The 24,035-nt window shown below is 42.2% G+C and overlaps 1 protein-coding gene across 2 annotated transcripts; it reads left to right on the forward strand.

Moving 5' to 3' along the window:
- The first annotated feature begins 490 nt into the window (after positions 1-490).
- On the forward strand, positions 491-22,723 carry LOC118685326 (24-hydroxycholesterol 7-alpha-hydroxylase). 2 transcript variants are annotated; one of them, XM_036380804.2, is made up of 12 exons: positions 492-727; positions 7,294-7,429; positions 8,194-8,368; positions 9,933-10,082; positions 10,921-11,014; positions 12,493-12,591; positions 14,456-14,546; positions 15,437-15,570; positions 16,409-16,504; positions 18,347-18,435; positions 21,071-21,158; positions 21,868-22,723. In XM_036380804.2, exons 1-12 carry the CDS (start codon positions 551-553, stop codon positions 21,937-21,939), a joined length of 1,401 nt encoding a protein of 466 aa, XP_036236697.1. In that variant the 5' UTR covers positions 492-550; the 3' UTR covers positions 21,940-22,723. The 2 variants fall into 2 exon arrangements, with proteins under 2 accessions (XP_036236699.1, XP_036236697.1); XM_036380806.1 differs by lacking the exon at positions 18,347-18,435 and having other exon boundaries at positions 491-727.
- The last annotated feature ends 1,312 nt before the right edge of the window (positions 22,724-24,035 follow it).

The following is a 24,035-nucleotide window of genomic DNA, read 5'->3' on the forward strand; positions in this document are numbered from 1 at the left end:
AGCGTTTCTCTGCTTCTCAGACACTGGACACACATCCAGCCTTTAATGAGGTATCTCAGACAGGTGAGATATCCCTTTCTTAAGGTTTCTGCTTCAGGTGATGCCTGCAGAAGTTTCTTGCCATCTCTGACCTGCTGAAAGCTAAATGTCTGCAAATCACAGGATCTCTGCTTTGTAATCTCAATACTGCATATTTTTTAAATTGAAGAAGGCTCTGCACTGCTTTGCCAGTGTCCCTGGCCGTGTCCCTGGCTGCCCGGGTGGCCTTCCAGCAGCCGGTGCAGAGTCCAAGGCTTAGCCAACAGCAATATCTAGGTTTTGCAAGCAGCACAGTTGGTCCTCATCCCAGAACAGATCAGAACTGGCTCTGCCTTTAACAGAACAAGGGCTGGTGCCCTGTGCTGCTCAGGGTTTTCCCGCTGTCCCCGTGGCAGCGCTCGGCTGCAGGGCCGCTCAGAGACGATGAACTCGGAGCGCGGCCAGCGCGGCCATGCCGGGGCTGCGGCAGGCGGAGCAGCGGCCGGGCCGGGACGGGCGGCCGAGAGGCAAAATGGATCTCGCTGTGCTCTTGGCAGCGCTCCTGGGACTCCTCATTGTCAAGGCTCTTTTGTTTCAGCTGAGAAACCCGAGCTCCCCTCCTTGCATCAGGAGCTGGATCCCTTGGTTTGGAGCTGCGTTTCAGTTCGGGAAAGCTCCTCTGGAGTTCATAGAGCGAGCCAGGAACAAGGTAATGCGTGTGCTGGCCTGCCTGCCTGCTCGTGGGTGCGTGCTCAGGGTGGCTGCCTGCAAGGGGAAAGGCAAGCAGAAACTCCTGCGTTCAGTTTTGCCCTTTCCTGTCACGTTTTATAACGTCAGGAACATTTCAATGGTGAAGAATCGGCTTAGTGCCAGCAGCATTGGTGAGTTGTGGATCTGATCCAGGCACGATCTCTGTGCTGTGATCATCCTGTTTGGACCTCTGCCGTTTTGCTTTTGCAGTCTGGCTGTGTGTTAAGTCTTGGTTTCAGATAATGTGGAAAGCTCTAAGCCAAGTGCTGGGACCAGCAAACTACTTATTTACGTGCCTAAAGTTAGGTGAGATTTTTGAGCACCAGCTGGTGTCCCTCAGCATTCAAGCAACACACAGATGTGCTTGGCAGATAAAATTTTCTGTCCTAAAAATCTTAACTAAACATAGACGTCAGGATTTACCCCTTGGACTTGAATTTCTTTTTCTGTGTCTGTCGGATAGAAAGAGATCAAATTCTTAATTTCTAGATATTTAATAATAACTGACATAAACCCCAGTTTCCCACTTTCATTCAGGGATTATATCACCTGCTACTACAGTGTTATCAGCCTTGAGTGTTCCATGCTGAAGGATCACACAGCCTCACTACTTGCAAAAACTAGCTGAAAATGAAACCACTGTTACATCCTGAAATTTGAAAAAAAAAAAAAAAACCCAACACCACATCAATAAATAGTGGATCCCATTACTTTTTCATTTTGAACTGCTAGATTTCATATTTGTATTTCTTTTGTATTGTTATAAACTCATGGTATTAAAGCAGAGGATTAAATCTGATCTTTGAGAACAACAAGAGCTGTCAATCTTGTATTAAAGCACATTAGGTGCATCATGGGGTAAGCTTAGAGGTATGATCTGGAGTTTCTTGGCTTCTCTGTGCTTCACAGGCCAGTTTAAATTTTATATTACCGTGTCTTTGCTGTAGCTTTCATCTGTGCAAATGCACACTCATTGGCTCAGGGTTAATTAATTTTGGTGTTTGCCTGGAGACCCTCTAGGCTCCAGTTTGATGCTGTGGCAGCTGCTGACACCTCTGCACACTCCAGGAACACCTGAAGGACTTTATAAACCTCTGGTTTTGTTGGGACAGGAACTAGAACAAGGAGTATTTTCAATGGCTGAAAACTCAAAGAAGGAAGAGAAGGCTTTCTTACATCTCTTCCTTTATTGTGTGTTTGCTGGTAGGGCTTTTCCTTTGACTTTTAATCCAGCAGCTCCTTCTGACCTCTCCCTGTGCTCCCCCTGGGCCAAGGGGGATGTCTCCATCCATCCCTCCCAGGTTGGCCACCTGCCTGCAGCACCATCCCCTGACAGTCTCCCTGCCTCTGAGGAAGGCCACTTGTTTGTTGTCCCCTTCCTCTCCTTAAACCCTCCTCAGGCACTGAAGGTCTCCCTCCCTTCCCACCTCCCACACTGGCACACTGTGCTGAGGCCAGGAAAAATAAATCTTTTCCTGCCTGCTCCCTTTTAAAAGAGTAGGCACTGTTGGAGAGCACAGCCAAACCAAACACGTGCTGCTGCCAAAAGTGTCATTAGCAGGCACTACAGGGCTTGCAAAAGACATCTGCAATAATTCCAGGCTCCTTGATACTGCCAGAACAAGGTTAAGTGTCCTTAGTATGAGCTGCCCTCGTAAAAGATGTTACAGACTCAGGCTTTAGGCAGTGTGAAACCTCCTCATCTCTGCAAGGTCATTATCTTCAGGGGAGACTCTTGCAATTCCTCCTCTGGATTAATCCTTCAGACTGTCAAAGTGACACTCATGTCTTTCTTAACTCCTTTCTTCCTTAATTCCTTTTGTGTCTATCCTTCACTGTTTTTTCTCTCAAGTTCTGGGTAACACAGTAAAGTTCCACTGCTTCCAGCCTGCCCTTTGCTTGGAGTTTGCTGCTTCTATTTTCCTCCCACAGAAGAACACGTGGGCTGGAAGAATTGTCTCCTTTCCCCCTTGTGTCATCATTGGGACTAAGAAAAGAAAGTTCCCCTGCTCTAATAAAATATTTAATCTCTCATCTAATAAAAGATACCACCTCTTCCTCCTAAAGCTGCCTGGTGAGATAAGTTTTGTAGCAGTCTGGAAAGGACAGGAAATAACCAGAACCACCATGCCCCATAAAATACAGGGTGATCTGCTTAATGAGGGGTTCAAAGGGTGTGGCTCCCCAGTTCTCCTGGCAAATGTGGTAAGAGTTAGTAAGAAATTTCAAATTCTTCTCCTCAGTTTGCTAATTAAGCTAACAGGAGAAGTTCAGTTAAACCCAGGAGATTGCTGTGCACTGTTGTAGGGACCTGTGGGATCCACACATCCCTCTCAGAGACAGTGTTGAATTGCTGTGTCCCAGAACTGTTGGCCTTTCTGTGTGTGGCTGGGTGAGGGATGCCTCACTGGGTTACTCTGCAAGGGACACCTGGAGGGGAGCAGGCTGGAGAAGGCTTCTGGTGGAGCATTTGCATACTCAGTGTCCACAGCTGAGTCACTGAAGGTCTGTGACTGGTCCCAGGTGTAAAAGACCAAAATGCTGCAGTCCTTGAGCTAGAGAGGGGACATGGCATTGACCCTGTGTGTGTGCACACCCAGTGCTCCCAGCAGAGCTCTTGGTGCAATGCAGCTGTCTCAGCTGAGAGTGGTTGCTCCCTGTCAGTGCCCCTGGGGAGATTGACTCTTTCCCTGATTTCCTTTGGGATTTTGGAGAACATAATTCTGAAGTTTTTATTTCTCTGGTGTGTTACTTTCTTTAGGCTTGAATCTGTCTCTTACTGTGGCACTGAAGTGTTTCCCAATCTTTGGAAAAAAATTTGCTTTCATGAGTGAAAGCAATAAATCCTAAAAGGATTTTTTTTTTCTTTCTATATCTCTCTATGTTGTGGAGTGTCCTTAAAAGCTGTTTCAGAGCAGTAACCTGGGTGCAGTGCTGGCAGCAGAGCCTGCACTCCATTGGTACCTTCCCATAACACAAGTGCATTCCAGGAGCTGATTTTATTGCAGTGTAACATCAATGTAATTACACATTTTGACAGATGAACAGTTTGGTTATTCAGGTGTCTGTCTGGGACAGCAGCCATTAGGTGATGCTCTGTAACAGGGTGTAAGGAGCACGCCCAGGTGAGAGTATGTAGCCTCCTGCTTTTTCTTCCCAGCTCCTGGTTTAGGGATTTGCTGGGCTGGAATTTGCATCTATATGATTTGACCTAATCTCTTTTGTTACCCTGTGTATAAATTTGGCTTCACAGCAATGCACAGCAGTGAATCCTTAATTTAATCATGACTTATATAAATATTCTGTCTGTTTTTAAATCATCTAACTCCTAATCTCAAGCCCATTAGTTTTTACGTTATGAGGAACTGAGAATAATGATTATCTTTTCCTCTTTTCCTGGGATCTAAGTTCACTTAATCTCCTTTTATTCAAATATTCATGCATGTTGTCCATCCCTTTGACTTTGACTGGCTCAGAATATCCTGCTGAGATGGAATGGGCAGAAACACAAATTAAAGATGCAGGCACAGGATGGGTTTAGATGTTTCTTGTCCTTTTTCCTCTCCTTTCCTAGCAAGATAAGAGCTCCAGATTAATTATCATTGAATTGTTTGGGTTGGAAGGAACCTTAAAGATCATCTCATTCCAACCCCTTTGCCACAACAGGGACACCTTCCACTATCCCAGGTTGCTCAGAGCCCTGTCCAACCTGCTCTTGAACAATTCCAGGGATGGATATGCACAGCTTCTCTGGCAACCTGGGCCAGGGCCTCACCATCCTCACAGTAGAGAATTTCTCCCAAATATCCAGTGCAAACCTACTTGCTTATAGTTTGAAGCCATTTATTAGCACTTGCATAATAGATTTTGGAGTCATTTCAGAGTGTCATTATTCTAAGCCCTCTTCTGTGATATTTCTAGGTCTTCTCATTTTTTAGACTCTCAAATGACTCCGGATCATGAGTAAAATTTTAGTTCTTCTTCCAAAGAATGAATTAGAAAATACTTCTAACACCACACAACCTTATGTCTCCCTAAAAGCTGTACTGGGCTCTTTTGCAGTACATCCTATTTATCCACTACTAATTCCAATCTTTAATAATGTTTACTGTAATTTTTTGAGTACCAAAATGACTCTGAGGCTTCCCAGGTCCTTCTGGCACTATGTTTGCCTCTCCATCCTCCTGTTGCTGAGGATGATTTAACAGATCACAGTAGGGAGTTCTGCAACTTCTTATTTTAATTCCTCAAGAGTTCTGAATTGAAATATTTATCACTGTTTTACCTAGAACTTGTTTAAGTCTATTCTGCTCAATACTTCCTTCAAAACAAGGTCTCACTCCATCACTCAGTGAAAGGCTCCAAGGTGGGACTTGTCCTACACTGATGCAATCCCTAACTCAGGTTCCTTCCCCACTTGGTTTCCTTACACCTTGAGTGTTTGTCAGGCTCAGCAGCACCCTGGGAGACTTCCTGCATCTGGCATGCTTGGAAAAGTCTCTGTTGTTGGGGAGGCAGATTGCCTTTATTAGTTTGATTCTCAAACCTCTCTTAGTAGTTTAATTTTGCTTTGCATTCATCAAATGTCATATTTATTTGGACACAAAATTCTGCTTTCTGAAAGATTTGTTTGAATATCTGCCATGACAGTGTTGCTCTGTGAGGCTGACTTATTCTGGAGAAGGTCATCTATGGAGTTTTCTTTTTTCAGTTTTGTTAAATATTGGTCTAATTTTAATGATTCTAAATAGATTGCAGGAAGTTGGATGAGATTCAAACCTAGATTGTTGTGTGGGTGTTTGCAGGTTACCAGGATGGTCTCTGGACATGTAGTCAGTGCGGTCAGTGGAGTCCAAGGGCAGCTCAGCTCCCTCCAAAAACAGGAGTGCAGGAGATGGTCTGGTGAATTGGTGTTTGGGATCCCCTGACTGCACAGACTTGATTTCTGTTGTCTATTATGGGAACTCAGACATCTTGCTCACATGTAATCACCTAAAATAAAGTGTTCCAATCTTTAATTGAGTGTGACCTTAATTGAATAATTAAGTGTTATTGCAGGCTGCTATTAGTTCAAATTTAATTTTATTTTAAAATTAATTAAAGTACATTTTAATGTTAATTTAAAATTTTAAACATCTAATTTTTAAGCATGGTACAAATTCACTGATTTTTATCCAGACTGATGATGAGGACATGGACATCAAAAAGCAATCTTAGAAGTTCAGCTATTATAGAGTCACAGAATCACAGATTGGTCTGTGTTGGAAGGGACCTTAAAGCTCATCGTGTTCCACCTCCTGCCATGGGCAGGGACAAATGCCAGTGGACAGGTGCTCAAAGCCTCATCCAACCTGGCCTTGAACACTTGTTATTAAAACAATATTTTATTTATTATCACCCAGAGAGTTTGAACTGTCATTCTTTCTTTAATAATTTGCAGTTGAAGGACACAATCAAAATTCAACTGAGGCCAGGAGGAATCTTCTCCTTGGCTTCAAAGAGCTTTTGCTGAAGCAGGATTTACACTAGAGACACCAACAGCAAAAGAAATGGTTCAAGCCAATGGCATAAACAATGTGAGCAAGGTAGAATGATCTTTATATGCCTACATCTGACAGACAGAAGGTATTACACATTTGTTTTCTAGTTTAGAGTATTTACAAACATCAGTGATCATTTTGACAATGTAGGAACTCAGAATTGAATTCCTATTGCTGGAAGTTTCAAGAAGGGTCTAGGATATTAGATTAAGGGAAGATGAAGTTATGATTTATGGCATCACAAACCTTTCATGAACATCAATCTGTTCTGCTCAAAGGTTGTTAGCTATTTTGATATTAATCTCTACAAGAAAGAAATCATTGGTATTAGGAGAAAGGACAGGGGGGAGGAAGGGAAAGGAGAAAGGAAAGGAGAAAAGGAGAGGAAAGGAGAGAAAGGAAAGGAAAGGAAAGGAAAGGAAAGGAAAGGAAAGGAAAGGAAAGGAAAGGAAAGGAAAGGAAAGGAAAGGAAAGGAAAGGAAAGGAAAGGAAAGGAAAGGAAAGGAAAGGAAAGGAAAGGAAAGGAAAGGAAAGGAAAGGAACCTGAAATATTAAAAATATGCAGGAGGGTGGACTTTTTGCTAAAACAATGTAGACTGAAATTGTAGGATTATGGATTTTTACAGTATTGGTACTTTGCTGTAGCAGCCAAAGTATGCAGAAGATAACCCATACCTTGAGTTCTCTAAATCCACGTAGGTTGTATTGCTTGAGCTACAATGTAATTCAAATATAAAGTGTTAATTTAAGAGAAGAAATGTCTTTACTCTGCAAGAGGTCGGGCACTTACCACATTCCCTTCTGGTCATAAGTCTGCAAGTTTTGATCTGATTCATGTTCATCCTGTGCAGTTCTGAGCCAAGGTGTGCAGAGGGCAGGAATGACCAGGTCCTCCCTCCTGACCTCTCAGCAGCACTGAAGTCGTGCTGGGGCTCCTGCAAAATGTGTTAACAGTGTACTGACAGGAAATCTTTCTTTGTTCCAGCATGGACCTGTGTTCACAATATTTGCTCTGGGAAAACGGTTCACTTTTGTGACTGAGGAAGAAGGAACTGAAATATTTTTTAAATCTGAAGACTTAAATTTTGAACAGGCAGTACAGCAAGCTGTCAAGAATGCAGGTAACTGAGACCTGTCTCTTTTTTAAAAGGAAACCAAATCTAGTTACCCAGGAACATTAAATCCCAACCAAAATCCTGTTGGCTTTTGATCATGCCTTAAATGCTTATTTTAATCCATGACCGTGATGTGAAATGGTGAAATTCAGTTTCTCCATGACGACCCAGTACTGTAAACCAGCTGAGGGATTTGGATTCAGTCTCAAGGAATCAGAAGTTTCTGATCCAGGAAATGTTATTATTTTCACCATCCAGCAACCCCAGTTTGAGATCAGGTCCTTTGCCGTGGCTGGATGCCCCACATGCATGTACCTTGTTAAGAGCAATTGTAGGTAATCCTATCACTTCACTGGAAAATCAGCTTGCAGCAATAATTAGTTGCTACACAGTAGTACAGCAGTCATTAGAATAGGATGAGGTGTTTATGAGGATGTACTTCCATAGCATGGAGACACAAACTGGGGATTTTTCACTTCGTTCAGTTTTGTGGTGTGCCTGCACATCTCTGTACATCCCACTGGGGGGAAATCTCTGGATTGTTGGTTCTGGCACTGAAGCTTCACGAGGCAGGAAGATGTTACACAGACTGGGAGAAGCAGAGCCATTACCAAAAGCTTTGCAAGGTTACAAGGAAGCTTCCAGGGAATTTTACTTTGGGAAAATAAGGGTTAAGGCATTTAAATTACAAGTTAAGTGTAAAAATGTTCACTCTATCTTTCAGTGAAAAATCTACTTCCAAAAACGTTTCTGTTTCATTTTGTATTTAGTCTCTGTTCCTGCAGAAGCATTTTATGACAACCATGGTAACCTCTACAGCATGATGAAGGGGAAGATGAGTCCCAGTAACCTGCACATGTTCTCAGGCACTTTGTGTAAGGAGCTCCATGAGCACATGGCTCACCTGGGCACAGAGGGCACGGGCGACCTCAATGACCTGGTAAGGTAAGGGAGTTTTGCAGCACATCTCTAACTCAGGGGTGTCCTACATGGAAGGGAAATATTTCTGTAAAGCAGCTGGAGCTCAAAAGTCTTACAAAAGTTTTGTCAGGATGCTCATCAGAGCTTCATGGTTTCAAAGTGGCTCACAGAGTGGACAGGGCTTCATGTAAAGGTGTTTCTCCCAGTTAGGAGAAGCGTCTGAACTGCCTGTTTGGAAGAAAAAAGAAAACACAGCATGTTCCAACAAACCCTGTTTCCCAAAAGATGGGATAAAAGCTTCACATTATTTCTAAAGAACTTAGAAAAAATGCTTAATCTTCTGCAGGATGAGAAATTTCCATGTTTGAGCCAAGCTTAGCTTGAAGCTTAACTATGACCTTCTGCAACTGACTTGGCTGCCAGACCTTCACATTAAAAAAATTGTTTCATGTGACAGCAACAAAGCTTTTAACTCTTTCTTCTTCCTGATTATCTGGGAGAACACCTGTATCTTGTCTGTCCATCTGTACTGCAAGTTGAATATTCATGGAAACATAGAATAGTTTGGGTTGGAAGGATCCTTAAAGATCCTCTTATTCCATCCCCTGCCATGGGCACCTTCCCCTGGAGCAGGTCACTCAGAGCCCCATCCAACCTGGCCTTGAAGACTCCCAGGGATGGGGACAGATACTGCCTTTGGTTTGGACCTCTTTCTAACACTCACATTCACATTGTCTTTTGCTGCCTTTTCCTGCATTATACAGTAAGATGCAGCTGTTAGTGCAGTTAAATCACTTGGCACCTCTCACTCCAGTTACTGCAATTTGGATTAACTGGGAAAAATGTGGGGGAGAGGGGCTTTGAAATCTTGTAGGGGGTGATTGGTTCTGTTTTGCTAAACAAGGCAAAGCAAAAGTATTGGAATACAACACTGAATAATTGTTATTTAGCTGTCTCCAAATGAAATCCATAGAGCCACCAGATGGCCCCCTCTTCCTTATTATCAGAAAAGTGAGCACTGTTCCCTGAAATACTCATTTAGCAGCATCTGGGACACAGCAAAGGCTGCACAAGAGTTTCCTGGAGTACAGGAGAAGGGTCTGAGGAAGGAGCTCAGAGTTTGCAGGATAACAGAGGAGAAAGCAAGAAAGAGTGAGATGAAAAGAAACCAGAAAAGCATTATCTGCCCAGGAAAGCTGCAGCTAGAGGAAGGATGTTTCAGGATGTTTGGTCCAGAGGGGTTTGTGCAATGCCCAGAAGGTTCATGTGGGTCAAACTGAACTGAGAGGGGTGGTTTATGGGGAGAAGGGGACCTCGGTGGCCAGAGCCTTTCTGCTCCTACTCGAGTGACCAAACCCTAGCAGGTGAAGTTCAGCCATGTGTAGAAGACCAGCCTGAGGTCTGTGAGTCTCCTGCCTCTGTTTAAAATCTGAAATAAGTGGGGGGCTGAGGTGTGAGCCTTGTGCCAGCCCTTCCATATTGGTGTGACCCTTGAGTCCCACAGCTTCCAGGGTGGGCAATCCAGCATGCTAAAACTGCTGCAACAGCTTCCTGTGGCCCCTAAGTCTTGGACATCTTGTCCTTGCAGGCATGTCATGTATCCTGCAGTGGTGAACACCCTGTTTGGGAAGGGCATCTGCCCAACCAGTCCGAGTGAAATCAAGGAGTTTGAAGAGCATTTTCAGAAGTATGATGAGGACTTTGAATATGCTTCTCAGATGCCTGAGTGCTTCCTGAGGTAAAGGGGCAGAGATGATGAATGTGGTGTACCCACTACAGACATTTATTTTGCTGCAGTGTCAGCCATGGGAGATATTTCCCCTGGAAGATGATGCCCAGTTTATACTGATGGTATGCCCTCAAGTGAAGCAGCTTTTTAGCTAAGTGCTTCAAAAAAGTTCTGACCTTGTCTTGTGCATTTTCTGGTATAAAGCAGAAATAACCTGGCTTAGGTGAGCTTGGACCTGACAGGGAGCGGCAGAATGGGGTAAAGAGCAAAGGCCTGAGCCTAAATGTGAGTCCCAAGCTCAGGGCGCCTCCAATGAGGTGTCTTTCTGCTCTTTTCCACACTTCAGCTGTTTTCCCAATACCAGTCCCAGGTTATATGTCTGCACTGTCACAGAACTGACCTTGGGTGGAAACACCTAAACCCTGAGGAGGGGCTTCCAGACACTGTCAGTGCTCTCAGGGCCATCATTGCACCTTTAGCACCTCAGAATTCCTTCAGAAAGAATTGAGGATGCTCTAAAAAAATGGCCTTGATTTTCTTCAAGAGTATCATTCTTTAAACGATTGCCCTAAGCAGTCTGTCCAAATCACCAATGAAAACCTGTAATAAAAAGGTATGAAAATGTAGGAGTGTTGCAGTCCCAGGTCCTGGCTGCAAGAGGAGAGCTGGCCAAGGTGAAGGCCCTGGATGTGCTGTTCCTCATGCCAGTCATCACTTGGCTGTTCATCAGCTGACTGCTGCCCAGGGGCTTTTGGAAAGCAACCCAAGGAGGGCTTCTCATGGAAAAGGAAATGTTGGTTTGTGCTGCCTCAGTTCAGTGCTTCTTGTTTGTTGCTTTTCTTTACAGGAACTGGTCTAAATCCAAAAAATGGCTTCTAAAATTATTTGAGAAAGTAGTGTTGGATGCTGAGAGGACCAACCCTTCAGAGACCGCATCCAAGGTAAACATCCGAGGTTAGGAAATGAGATGACTTTGTTGTATATTCTGACTGAAGCAATGGAGGGCAGGAATTACTTCAGTACTGGAAGAAATAAGTCAAATATGTCAGCTTTTATAGCTATACCCAAATGTTCCAGTATTGCTGTCACCTGCAGTAGGACAGACCCATAACTTTGACTCCTGTTCCTCTATTTAGTTCCTTTCAAGCAATTCTGAGAATTAACATCTTTCCCTGGGGAATTTTAAGGCAAGGGGTCAGAGCTATGACCCATCCCCAGCCTGCAGTACCACGCTGCAGTGAGCAGTTGAAAGAGGTGAGAGAAAGACCCTTCAGTTGTTCCATTGAGGGCACCGTGCTGTGAAACTTCAGAACCTTACGTGTGCTATTTATAAACCCTGGTGTAGAGTGAGCAGATCCTTCAACAGCCAGACTGGTAGAAAATAGCAGATTAGTGGCTTGGGAGCCAAGTACCCTAAATATTGATTGTGTCAAAGCTGAGATAAGTTGTTCCCCTGGTTATTCTCCTGAGCTCTGGCAGGAATTCTGCCGATAGGGCTGACAAATGTGACGGCAGACTGGCCTGGGAATTTTGATCTACCAAATGGTTGTAGGACAGATCATTAAACAAAACAGGTTTTATTTAGACTTCAAAAGCTTTACATACTGCCATTTATTTAATAAAATAAACCAGATCAGCAGAAAGAAAGAGAAGGCTGGAGAGGAGCTGGTGGTGGGTAAAGAAGGTGCAGGAAGTGGGCAGCACAAACTTGATGTCTTAGGTTGGATGGGAATTTGGAAAAAATCAGCAATTTTTTTATTCAAGATTGGCCTTTTCCCCTCTGAAAAGTAGGCAGGAAGGTTTGCCTCAAGTGCATGGTTGCCCTGCGTTTAGGGAAATACTGTAAACAAAAGCTGATCCTAGAACATTAAACAGTTGCTATAGTTCCAAATATCAGCCCATTGAAGTCACTGCTTAGGTCACCAACAAGGTGCCTGAAACTAAGGAGTTTGCTGATGTGTCAGACCATCTCTTCATAAGAAGCACCTTCTGGGCATGATCAGAGAGAACATTTTCTTCATTTCCATTTGTTCAGCTGGCTCATTCCCATTTTGAGCTTCTTTAAAGCAGAGGTGTAGAGAAGGGATTAGAGATTTTTTTTCCTTTCTTTCACATACAAGCAACAACGGGGACTGAGGGAACCCACTCCTCTAAAACTTTAAGGAAATGGAAAGCAGTGAAAGTATTCAGGAGGAATTCATGTGGTGCACTGAGTTCTCCTTGCCCTCTGCCTCTGTGAGTTTCACTTTCTTTTAATAGCTGTCATCTCTACATTGTGCCTTCCAAAAAAGCTATAACTAACATTACTTCTCTTTGAGAAGCTAGTCCTTGAGCTCTGCCCTGCCTGAGTAGGCCCTGCCCCAAACTACATTTTAATATATTCTTGGAAATACAGATTATTTTCTTTTATTTTTAACAGACACTTCTACAACATCTCCTGGATAACTTGCAGGGAAAACATCTAGCTCCCAACTATGGTCTCCTGATGCTCTGGGCTGCCCAAGCAAATGCTGTGCCTGTAAGTACATCAGCTGCAGAAACACCTTCTCTCTCTCCTGCTCCAAAGCCTGGATTTGGGGAGGAAAGGCTTTGAAGCAGAGGTCACACACACTCCATGGATTCCAAAGAAAGGATTATCACGCCCACATGCATCACTACAAATATACCCAGGCTGCAGTGTCACAGAAGCAATGACAAGAAAAGCTCTTCTTGTATTTTTCCGAAATTATGTTGTCCCCTGTCATAACATTTCAGGAACATAAGCCTCACAGCTATTAAGATCACAGTCCTAAGCTGTGAAGAGCATTTAACTCTGTTTTGAAGCACTGTGGCTGTATTATAGAAAAGACTATTTCAGATACCCTGGTGTTACCAATTGTAAAGAATATCAAAAGCATAATATAGAGTAACTTCATCTGTGTGTAAACCCTCAAGTGATTTTTTCTCTTTCATTTTTGGGAAATCTGCTGTACAAATGCCAGTGGAAGAAAAGCAATAGTTTGATTCTAGAGCTGTTAAGTTTTGTCTGTGTTAGAAAAGGATTTGCTGGATTAATGATACTGATATAAGTATGCTAACAAGCCCAATATATCTAAGACAGCTTAGGCTGACCAAAGACATTTACAGGAATTTCTCAGATGAAAAATCCATAGCAGCAAAAACATCCTTTATTTACCATGACTACTAAGCTCTTTCCAGCACAGTTATGTCCATTACAGATGTGATTTAGAAAAACATGATAGTGAGTTATTTTTATATGTTCCCCTAACGGATATATCTATGTTTTTTGGAGATTGGATATTACTGCAGTTTAGCCTAAGGGAATTTCATCCATTTCAGTGAGGTTTCTGTGGATTCACGTGTTGGCATAAGTGGGAGGCATAGCCTGCTGTCTGTTATCAGGATAACTGACATTCCTTCCACAACACTTACTTCTGTAATATTCAGCTGTAAATAGACATACAGATATTTTTCTGTTCCTCAGAATAGTAACAACCACTGTTCTGGGGAATGAAATGACGAAAGAAAAGGCCTTTCACCTTCCAAGGGCATTTTTTACAAGCACTTTAAACCCTTTTATCTAAAACAATTCAGTTATCCCTTCTTAGCCCATGGAGAGAAGCCACAGTGTCCAAATGCTGTACAGGAAGGCTAAGCTACAAGATTTGCTTTTCAGAAGGAGGGCTGCATCCATGTCAGTCTGTTTGGGAAATAACAGTCAGAGTTTCATCCCTCACCAGCACAGATGGCCCACGACCAGATCTGTGTGCAGGCTGCACCTCCCGCTAGCTCAGCAAGAGGAGAGAGACTCCTGGCACTGCTGCCAGTCCTTCTGGTTTCATCCTGCTTAAGAGGATTTTCTCCTTTCCTAAGTTTCTTGATTTTCAACTTCATTGCATAATCAGTTAGCAAATTATTTCTGAAGGGGATATACTACTCCTTGTTTTGCTGTTAATTAAAACTTTTCCTGCCCATTTTAGTGTGACTCACTATGACAATGCCCTGCAAATTATTTAACCTCGTTTCTGCAAATGCTAGTATGAATTTATTTTTCTTTCATTCCTGCAGCTAAAACTAATCATGCATGATGATTTAGTAGTTCATTTAACACCTAGTTATTTGAAAATAAAGGATTCTGTGTTTCAAAGCTCAAGGCCAAAGCTATATAATGTTCCCTAAAGATGAGTACACAGCAGATGACTAGACATAATCTCCCAGGAGCTGAGCCCTTAGATATGGATTTACCCAGGAAGCACAGCTCCCCATGCATCTCAACCACAGCAGGCACACACAAAAAAAGTCCAAATGTTTTCACCTGCCTCTGTGATTTGCTGTTATTCTGTTCCATGTCCCTCAATTCAAGGATTTCCATCTCTGTTTAGGTTGCATTTTGGACCCTTGCTTTCATACTCTCTAATCCTGCCATTTACAAGAAAGTCATGGAAGACCTGGCTTCTGTTTTTGGCAAAGCAGGTAATAAATGTGATTTTGTCCTTCTGGAAGCTGGAAGTGATTTATCCTGTGTTGGACCAGCACAGGGCACACTTGGTCAGTGGCTGGGAATAATGAGTGTTCCAATTAAGGGTGCTGCTGATAGCATAGACAGCTCTCAGGTCTTTGCTCATATATGTTCAAGATGTATTTCTAAGCAAAAGCATCTCTGATGTTAGCAGAAGGAAGTAGGAAAAGAACAGTATGTGTTTGTCTTTTCGTTCCTATCAGAAAAGAACGCTGTGCTTGTTTCTTCATTCCTATCACTTAAACTTAGATTTGTATTTCCCAGTCTTGTGCTTTTTCCAGGTACCTAATAGTTGAGGTCTTTCAGTTCAGGTGCTTTTAATGGTGTGCTGTTCACCAGAGTTACAGCTATTCATGGTTAAAAAATAGACCAGGAACTGTTCTCTTTTCTGTCATCAGAAGCAATTTTTTCCAGCATGGCTCACCCCCCATGAGTAATTTCTTTCCCTCAAAAAGCAGTAACCTCTTTCCCTCAAAAAGCAGTCCCATGTCTTTGTTGACATGGATCAAAACATTATCAAAAAACATGTCAGTAATTAACCAATAAATAAAATTCCTGAAGCCTTTCCCCTGGCCTGGTTTCATTTTTTAATGTTAACAGAGCCCAAGAGCTCAGCCATGGCTTCTTGTCTTGGTGCCTACAGTCCCTGAGATTTCCATGCAGTATCCTATGAAAGTACAGAAAAACTCTGAAGACTTTTAACTTCCAACATGGCTTTGTTTAGCCCCTTCTTGAAGTCTTGAAGTATTTCACCCACAGTCCTAAAGCAAGACATGCCAGCCTGTATCAAAGCAAGTATGGAATGTAATGTTTATGTGAAGTATTCTTTCTCATGCCACAACAGGTAAAGATCAACTGGAAGTGTCTGAGGAAGACCTGAAGAAGATCCCTTTCATTAAATGGTGCACTTTGGAAGCCATAAGGCTGAGGTCTCCAGGTGCAATCACCAAGAAAGTCATAAACCCAATTAGAATTAAGGTGAGGTTTGGTTGTGGGGTTTTTTTCCCCCAAAGGATGCTGTGTGATTTGTCTGGAAAGGGTCTTCCCAATAGATCTGGTAAAATTACAGATATTGTGATAGAGATATTCCCCAGCCTCACATATATATTCTTTTAAATAGATTTATTTATCATCATTAATTTATGAGTGGTTTGGATTGTCTGGCTCACAGTCTTGCCTTCAATTTTGAATTGATTTAAGATTGAATTGAATTGAACTAGAGATACAATGGCATATAAAAGAGGAATCAGACACCACAAGAATAGTAGAAGGATCTACATTTTAGTTACTGATGAGACTCCTTTTTTGTCCTCTTCACTACCATTCAGAAGGAAGGTGTCAGCATTCAGGAATCTGGCAAAGAAATGTTTGGGAAAAAACCCACACTCTTAAGGAATCAGTGCTCATAACTATTTAAGATTACTGATCAAATTATCAGTATAATCTATCTACTGTCATAGAAGGCTTCCTTTGAGTTTCTTTGCATTGAAGGAAGTATTTATCAAAATATTTAGAAAAAAAGAAAACAGCTCACATAAATCAAGAAGCAGGAAAGACAGAAATAATGCTTCTGATCTTTTGATATCTAAAAAACCCAAATTACAACACAAATAATCTTTCCAACTTCCCTATTGTTTAGGTTTTATGGAAAAAATACCAGCAGTAAGAAGAAACTTCAGACATGTAATATGGCCACCATGGCTTTATCACTCTCACTTGTCTTTACTTAGGATCTTCTACTGCTGGTTGAGAACTATCAAGGAGGGACTGTTTGTGAGATTTTTAGTTCTTTTCTTAGAGATTTTTCTCTTTTCAGAATTTCACCATCCCTGCAGGTGACATGCTGATGTTGTCACCATATTGGTTGCACCGGAATCCAAAATATTTTCCTGACCCAGAAATGTTCAAACCTGTAAGTTGTCACTCTTAGTGTGGATATTTTGCTGCCTCTTCTTCCCTTCACTTATTTTACAATAAAGCACATGGACAAATGTGCTTAAATCTGGCTGGAGAATGGCCTCGAATACAGGGACATAAAGGAGGAGCCTGTAGGAAGAAAAAATTCTTTTAAATTTAGTGACATGTTGCAGGTACTATAGTAGTACTTTAGTATCACTTTGATCCTGATCTTACCATTCTCTGTAACTCCCTGAAAGGAGATTGCAGCCAGGTGGGGGTCAGTGTTTTCTCTCAAGTAAGAGCTGATAGGATGAGAGGAAGCAGCCTCAAATTGTGCCAGGGGAGATTTAGATTGGATATTAGGAAAAATTTCTTGACTGAAAGCACTGTCAGGCATTGGAACAGGCTGCCCAGGAAAATGGTCACCATCCCTGGAGGGGATGTGTAGGTGTGGCAGCTGGGGATGTGGTTTAGTGGTGGATTGGCAGTGCTGGGTTAATGTTGGACTCAATGATCTGAGACGTCTTTTCCAACCTAACCAATTCTGTGATTCCAAGTATTCTCCTCTCCCTGCCGGATGATTTCTCGTAGGTATTATCTCTGCTAATTCAGTAGTTAATCTAGTTTCTTGATTATTATTCCACTGCAGGTGGCTGTGTGGGCAGGCTTGTAACTGCTCTTTTTAGCACCATCTAATATAGAACAGTTTGTCTTTTTTATAGAAATACATCAAGAAGTAATTTAAACAAAACTTCCCTTCTAGCAAACTCTTCCTGATTTGAAATCCCTTTTAACAATTCCTGCTTCTTTGAAATCTGAAGCTGAAACTCTGATGCAGCAGCTTACTTTTTTTTAGTAACTTTATTCTAAAGAGCAAGTTAGCTTGTTTTTTAGAAACTCTACCTTTTTTTCAAGAGGGATAGATGAGTGCCCTTTGGACATTGTCATTCCAAATATATGACCTTGCTTCATCACCACGGAGATTGTTTTTCTTCTTTATTCGATTTTGATGCTGACAGGTTTCTTCCTCAGAAATCTCTAATCAGCCTTAGCTGAAAAAATCCCCCTAAAATAAATAAATGCAAGATGATGTCTTCTCTGGGACAGCTTCATCAGAGGAGTTCACCACCAGAAGCTTGACAGGGTGTTACTTGGCAGAGTAGCACTGAGTTCGTGGAGGCTGGTACAGTTTGTCACCCAGCAGTCATGAGATGTGCTTCTCTCAGTGTCACCCACCAGAACTTCAGTCAGTATTGCCTTTTTCCTTGTGTAGTCCCTTTCCTCTCAAAGTAATTTAGGATGGAGCAGGGATCCCTTTGGGTACAGACAAGCTGTTTTTTGTGGAGAGTCTTTCATCTTCTCACACACTGGCTTACACCAGTTAAAGCTTGTAGACCTTGCATTTGCCTGTCTTAGAAATGTTTTTTCTGTGCAAGATGTGTGTGAACTATTTGTGTGTCGTGACACAATTTTGTGGCTGAGGCTTCCCTCAGTACTGGTTGAACATTTGCATTTGTAGATACATTTAAAAAGAGAAGGTTGCATTTTAATAGCTCAAGATGCAGGATTTAGGAAATGGGGAGGTATAGGAAAACTGCTTTAGGGATAATTTTGAAAACTTCTCCAGCATTTTAAGGCACCTAAATATGTTTCAAATGGGACCCTCATTTCTTTCCCTGATCCAGTGTTGACTTTTGGATCCAGACTCTAATACTAACAGGTTGAGTGCAAAAAAATTGTATTAGTGCAACTTTGTGTTGAGATTAGCTGTCCAAGGTCATTTTTAGCCTGAAGAAATAAAGTTAAGCTTTATTTATATAAGGCTGATTTGGAAAAAAAAAGTTTCTTCCCACAGGATCGTTGGAAAGAGGCAAATTTAGAGAAGAATGCTTTCTTGGACAGCTTTGTGGCATTCGGAGGAGGGAAGCATCAGTGTCCAGGAAGGTCAGTGAAACAGCTGAGTTTATTTATTCCCAAACCCTGCAGAGAACAACTCTCTTGAACTGGGCTTCTCTTACTCTTGGAGATAACATGTTGCTTTGCTCTTTGTCAGTCTCCTAATGTTCGGAACCGTCTGCACCTTGTTTAAACTGATCTGAAAGTGGTTTCATTCCTGGAAAAGACAGGTGAAGTCACAATGAACAGGCAGAATCTGAGACCAGTGTATCAAGGGATATTGCCCCCCACCCAGGGAGGAAATTCAGCCTGGCTCTGCCCCTGCTGAGGTTTCTTTTCATCAAAGGAGAGTTGCTCCACTTCCATACACACCATTTTACAGACACAATTATTTAGGTTGCCTTAAACCAGTTCTAAACAAACCTACAGAACATTTGTCAGGTCTGAGACTCTTTCCATTCTCTGTAGTGCCATTAACATCTCTGCTGATCTTCAGGTATCTTAACTGGCTCCTCTCTGTTTGAATCTGGTCTTTGCATTAGGGCACACAGAATTGTAGAATGGCTTAAATTGCAGATCCTGTCTCACTTCACTCCTCCAGCAATGCCAGTCTTGGTACTTCCTGCATTCCTTCTGCTGTTTTCTCGGCTGTCCCTCTTCCTGGAAAAAGTCCCAGGGAGCCAGCTGCTCCTTGTTCCTGTGTTCAAACATCTCTGTGCTCAATCCTCTGCCTTCAAAACCTGAGCTCCTCCGAGACAAAAGTCTCCTTGGAACCCTTAAGACCAGTCATTTTACCTCGAGTTCCATGTGGAGCAAGGAACCTGGAGGGTGTTACAGAGGACCCACATTCTGCAATCTGCACCCTATGGCAGGCTAGAGATAAGTGCCAGATAAATTTTGTGAAGGCACTAAAGACATGAGCAAAATGAATAAAACTGCTCTCACCATTTAGGCTTGTCAGAGGGAAGTGCTCACTCACTGCTGTACCTCGGTGGCTTGTACCACATTCCTGAGCTAAATCTGAGCACAGCCTCATTCCTAGCAAGGGCAACAGCAAAATTCACAAGAGGCATCTGCAGGTACAGGGAAAGCTGCAAAATAATGTTTCTGAAAGCTGCTTGTTTTGTATCCTGACCTATATCTTTGTTCAGGCTGTTCTCTGGACTCTGATAACATCTTTCAAATAAGTTTTTGTTTAGAGAGGAAAGTATAACATTTCTACACACACAACAGATGGAGAATCTTTTTCTTGCTGAGAAACAAAAAAGCCCTTTCAGACCCTTTGGCAGTCCACATGGTAACACATACCTTCAGGTTTTTCAGCAATAATTGTAAAAGAATAATGTGATGGTCTTGAAAAAAATGAAAATTAAATCAAGGGTTGTATCAAAGATTCAGGTTGAAAATTACCTTCATACAACTGAATGGAACAATGCTATTTCAAGTTTAAGGTGCATTTTTATTTATTTCCGTAATGAGGTTTATAAATGAAATGTATGTAACATTTAATTTCTCCATTGCAAAAGTTCAGCATAAAATTAAAAGCTACTTTAATCAAACTGAAAGCTAGTAAATAACTTAGCTGTCCAATATTCTACCAAACTGATGTGGGAAGAGCTCCAAAAAGCCATTTCTGTGCCATATTTTTTACCTAAGAGAAAAATTTGATGTCAGTTTGACTACTTTGGTCAAACCAAAATGCAGATGATTACTGCTTGTGTGACTGTGCTTGTCTTGCATGGGTGTGTTGTCCCCTCAAGCACTGGGATCCAGAGCCACTCCAGAGCTCAGGGTGGCTCCATGTGCAGAGCCTGGTGGCTCTGCAGGAGTTACCTTGGGTCTGTGAGGCTTTTTAGCTTCCCCTCACACCTGCCTGGCCAACTCCATGTGTGGTCATGTAGCCTCTTCCCCTGTGAATTCCCCCATAGCTCTTTTATCCAGGTTTCCCCGCATTTCTCTGTACAAGAGCAAGGTGGTATTACTGTTTTAACTGGGTATTTAAGACTTGTGTCTAAACTCTGCGAGTGAGTAATCCCATGACCTGGCATAGGTGCACACTGGTGAATGCAGAAAGCTCTTGTACACACAAGCTTTAAAAACCAGTAGCCTGGAGGATTTCACCTGCAGTTATCCAAAATCATCTCTGGCCTAAGAAATACCTTTGGGAGAGTGTTACAGAAAAAAGAAACCATGCCCTTGGGTCTCCTACTGCATCCTAATGCTGACGCATTAAATAATAACTCCCACTGTCACTGCTCTCTGATGTCACCAGGCTCCCAGCTGTATTATATAACTTTATATAGCACAATTAGTCATATGGCCTTTTCTGTTTGACTGCCTTCTCACTCCTAGGAAGTTATTTCAAGTCAGCAAGTGTTAGGAGAACATAAATGTTTATACAGTGGAAAAATCCATAATGATAAGGAACTGGTTTAAAATAGGTGTCAGAAGGATACTGTCAGTCCAGTGTTTCACCAGAGAAAGAAGAGGCAGCTGCCACATTCGTGTTCTTTGATGAGCAACAAACCCAAACTACAGCAGTTTTCCTATGGAAGATAAACTTTCAGGCAGAACTAAAGCACAGAGTGTAAAATGTGTCGAAGACACCCTGTTTCTTACCTGATAATAACACACATGTGATGGTCAGTCTGGAGGGCCAATGCTTTCCTCCCTTTTCGTGTAGGTGGTTTGCAATCATGGAAATCCAGCTGTTGGTTGTGCTGTTCCTGTACAAGTATGAATTTGTGCTGTTGGATGCAGTGCCAAAGGAGGTAAGAGATCCATGCATTTGTGAGGCATTCTCCATCTTTATACCCTTCATTCATCAAGCTCAGCTGAAAAACCATGCTCAACTGTGCTTAGATAAATTTTGAGAGGAGTATTATAAAACATGTATCTTTGTTTTAACTCAGAAAATCCAGAGTAATTCCCACAATTCCAGTTAGTGCCAATACAACAAAGTGCTTACAAGAATGTTTTGTCTCATTGTTGCCTAAACATTACCAGAGATTTGATACTTGTTGCTCACAAAACCAGTAAATATGGAAGGAGATCACTAATACTTTAAAGATATGGAATCAGATGTAACACTTGTAGTGCTCTTCCACTCCATATTCAGGGTTGGAAGGTAAATGATTAGAGTAAGACTGAATGAGCGATTGAGACACAGAAAGGTTTTACACATAAGGTAGAATGGCATAGTCACCACTTCATTATTTGAATATTTTGAAAGTAGTATTCAAAACTGTGAGAGTTTCTTAAGAGCTCATGTGTCACCCTGACAGAGTGACTGGAATAATAATTAACCATGTAGGCCCTACTCGATGGCTTTGGCAAAGCCAAGAAATAATTACTGTTATTTGGTCTTGGCTCTCTAAGACTGAAGATGCAAGAATGCTTATATCTTAAGATTAAAGCACAATGGTAATTCCATTAACTAAACTAACTGATGTGTTTTTTCTGAATTTCTTCTTTCTTCAGAGCCCTTTACACTTGGTGGGGACACAGCAACCTATGGCACCATTACAGGTCCGGTATAAATGCCGGGAATGAAAGTTGTGCAGCACTGACCTTTCTTTGCCAGCCCATGCTGGATGGATGGACCACTGAGCTGCTTCCTAATCCCACATCTTCAGACAGCTTCTCTGCCTGCAGAGTTCTTGATTTCAGCTTTCAGTGCTGTACATTGTGCTGTGCCAAACCATTGCAGTCATACTTGTGCTCTCCCCTGGCTGCCCACCTCCCAGTGCTTCAGTCCAAGCTCTCCTGCTGCATTCATAATTTGTGGGCCAGTTACTCACTGACTTTGCAAATCTGACATACTAAACTCACCAACCAAACATTCAGGGCAAAAAGCTGCAGTGTCTGGAAATCCTGTGTGGAAGCTGTGCCAGAACCAGCAGAGAAGCAGCTCCCTTGGGCTAGGTCACTGCTTCCTGCAGGGCGCTTCAAACCAAGGCCAAATTGGTGCCTCATGCTAAGAAATCACAATGGTAACAACAAACAGCTCCCTGGTGCTGGTGAGCACAAAATCCAGGACAGTCTGAGCAGAGACTCTGGATCAGCTCCACATCCTAATAAATTGTGGGGACTTGTGTGTCACTGCCTGTGTGGGCAGGTGAAGGTCTGGCCTGCTCTGCCTACAACCAGTGCTGACATCTTGCGAATAAAATACATTTGTAATGAAAAAAATGCAACTGGGATCTGTTCCACTGGAGCACCTGAAATTTCTGCTGAGCTTTATTTTGCTCCACAGGATTCAGAATCGGTCCTTGCATGAATTTGCAATGAAGGTTTGACCGTGTTTAGCTCCCAATAAAAAGTGATTGCAAGGAAAGCTGTTCCTGCTCATGAGACTGATTGCCTATTATCTAGAACACTTTTACTTTCCCTTCCATGAGTTATAGAACAAATTGCACAAATCTAAGAATTTTTAATCTTGTAAAGAATACCTAGTAAAAGTTGTTTGAAGATGCTGTCAAATAAGTTCAGACACCAACACTTTAACTGCTGTCAGATTCAATATACAATAATAGCTGGCATGCATTTTTAGTCTTGTAAGTAATTATTCATCATTTTAAAAGTATTTGCAAAAAAATCCCCTCATACAAATAGACTTTGAACAGCAGAATAAACTATGGGAATAACATGCATAGGAAAATAATACATTGTATAATTCATTACATGGTTGGCTTACCTTCATGATGGATAGAACAACTTCAGTGATTTATATGGCTGGAAAATGATTCATCCAACTTTTATTTTAGCCCATAATGGTTAACTGTGTATGAGTTGCAATCTTAATTGCTGTTCCACTGTCTCTTCCATAACTGAAAGCCATTCCCTTGGATTTCATGCATGGTATTACCTGGAAGTGTATATTTTATTTCTAAAATTTGGAAATTACCATAATATTTGTAAGGCCAGGCTGGATGGGCCTCTGAGCAACCTGATCTAGAGGAAGGTGTTCCTGCCCATGGCAAGGTATTGGAACTGGGTGATCTTTAAGGTCCCTTCCAACCCAAACCATTCTATGATTCTGTGATCATTTTTATAAATATTTTGCACTCACAGACCTCCACCCTGATCTGCCAGAGCAGGGGGCAGGATGAGGCCACTGGTGCTGTTTATCTGAATGCTGAGTGTTTCTGTCTGAGCTGGCCACTGGAACCATTAGTGGATACACACATTTTACACATCTGTGGATGTGTCTGCTGGATCCAGGGGTGTGGAGCTGCAGCAGCCTCATCTCTGTGGGGCTACAGGATTTAGCAACTCCCCATCAGTCGTGAATCAGCCATGAAAATATTAGTCCTGAAAGGCAGGACATGTTTTTATTGGAAGTGCAGGCTTTTGGCAGGAAAGAAATACCTGTTCATGGCAGAAGTGAAGAAAAGTGGGCCTGACTGTGGGGTCCCATCACTGCCCTGTTGTGGATGACAGCTCCAGGCACTCGCTGTACTTTCCAAGGTGGAAAAAACAAGGGAGGTGGATTAGTAAAGCAATGTGATGGTCAAGTGATAGAGCTAAAAGGGGTCTTCTGCCTGGAAATAATCCAGAAGCTTCTGGGGGAGGGAAAGACTTTCCCATGGGACAGGGTTAAACAGGCATTAAAAGGTCATTGAGATACCCAGCGCAGGAGTGGATTA

The sequence above is a fragment of the Molothrus ater genome, chromosome 3 (assembly GCF_012460135.2).
Source record: "Molothrus ater isolate BHLD 08-10-18 breed brown headed cowbird chromosome 3, BPBGC_Mater_1.1, whole genome shotgun sequence".
In the NCBI taxonomy this organism is placed as follows: Eukaryota; Metazoa; Chordata; class Aves; order Passeriformes; family Icteridae; genus Molothrus; species Molothrus ater.

What these genes read in the sequence shown, in the direction of transcription:
- LOC118685326 (XM_036380804.2), top strand. Translation starts at nt 551, where the DNA reads ATGGATCTCGCTGTGCTCTTGGCAGCGCTCCTGGGACTCCTCATTGTC. An exon ending in CTTCAGAGACCGCATCCAAG is followed by an intron (nt 11,015 to 12,492) that starts GTAAACATCCGA and finishes TATTTTTAACAG; the next exon opens with ACACTTCTACAACATCTCCT. An exon ending in TAAACCCAATTAGAATTAAG is followed by an intron (nt 15,571 to 16,408) that starts GTGAGGTTTGGT and finishes TTCTCTTTTCAG; the next exon opens with AATTTCACCATCCCTGCAGG.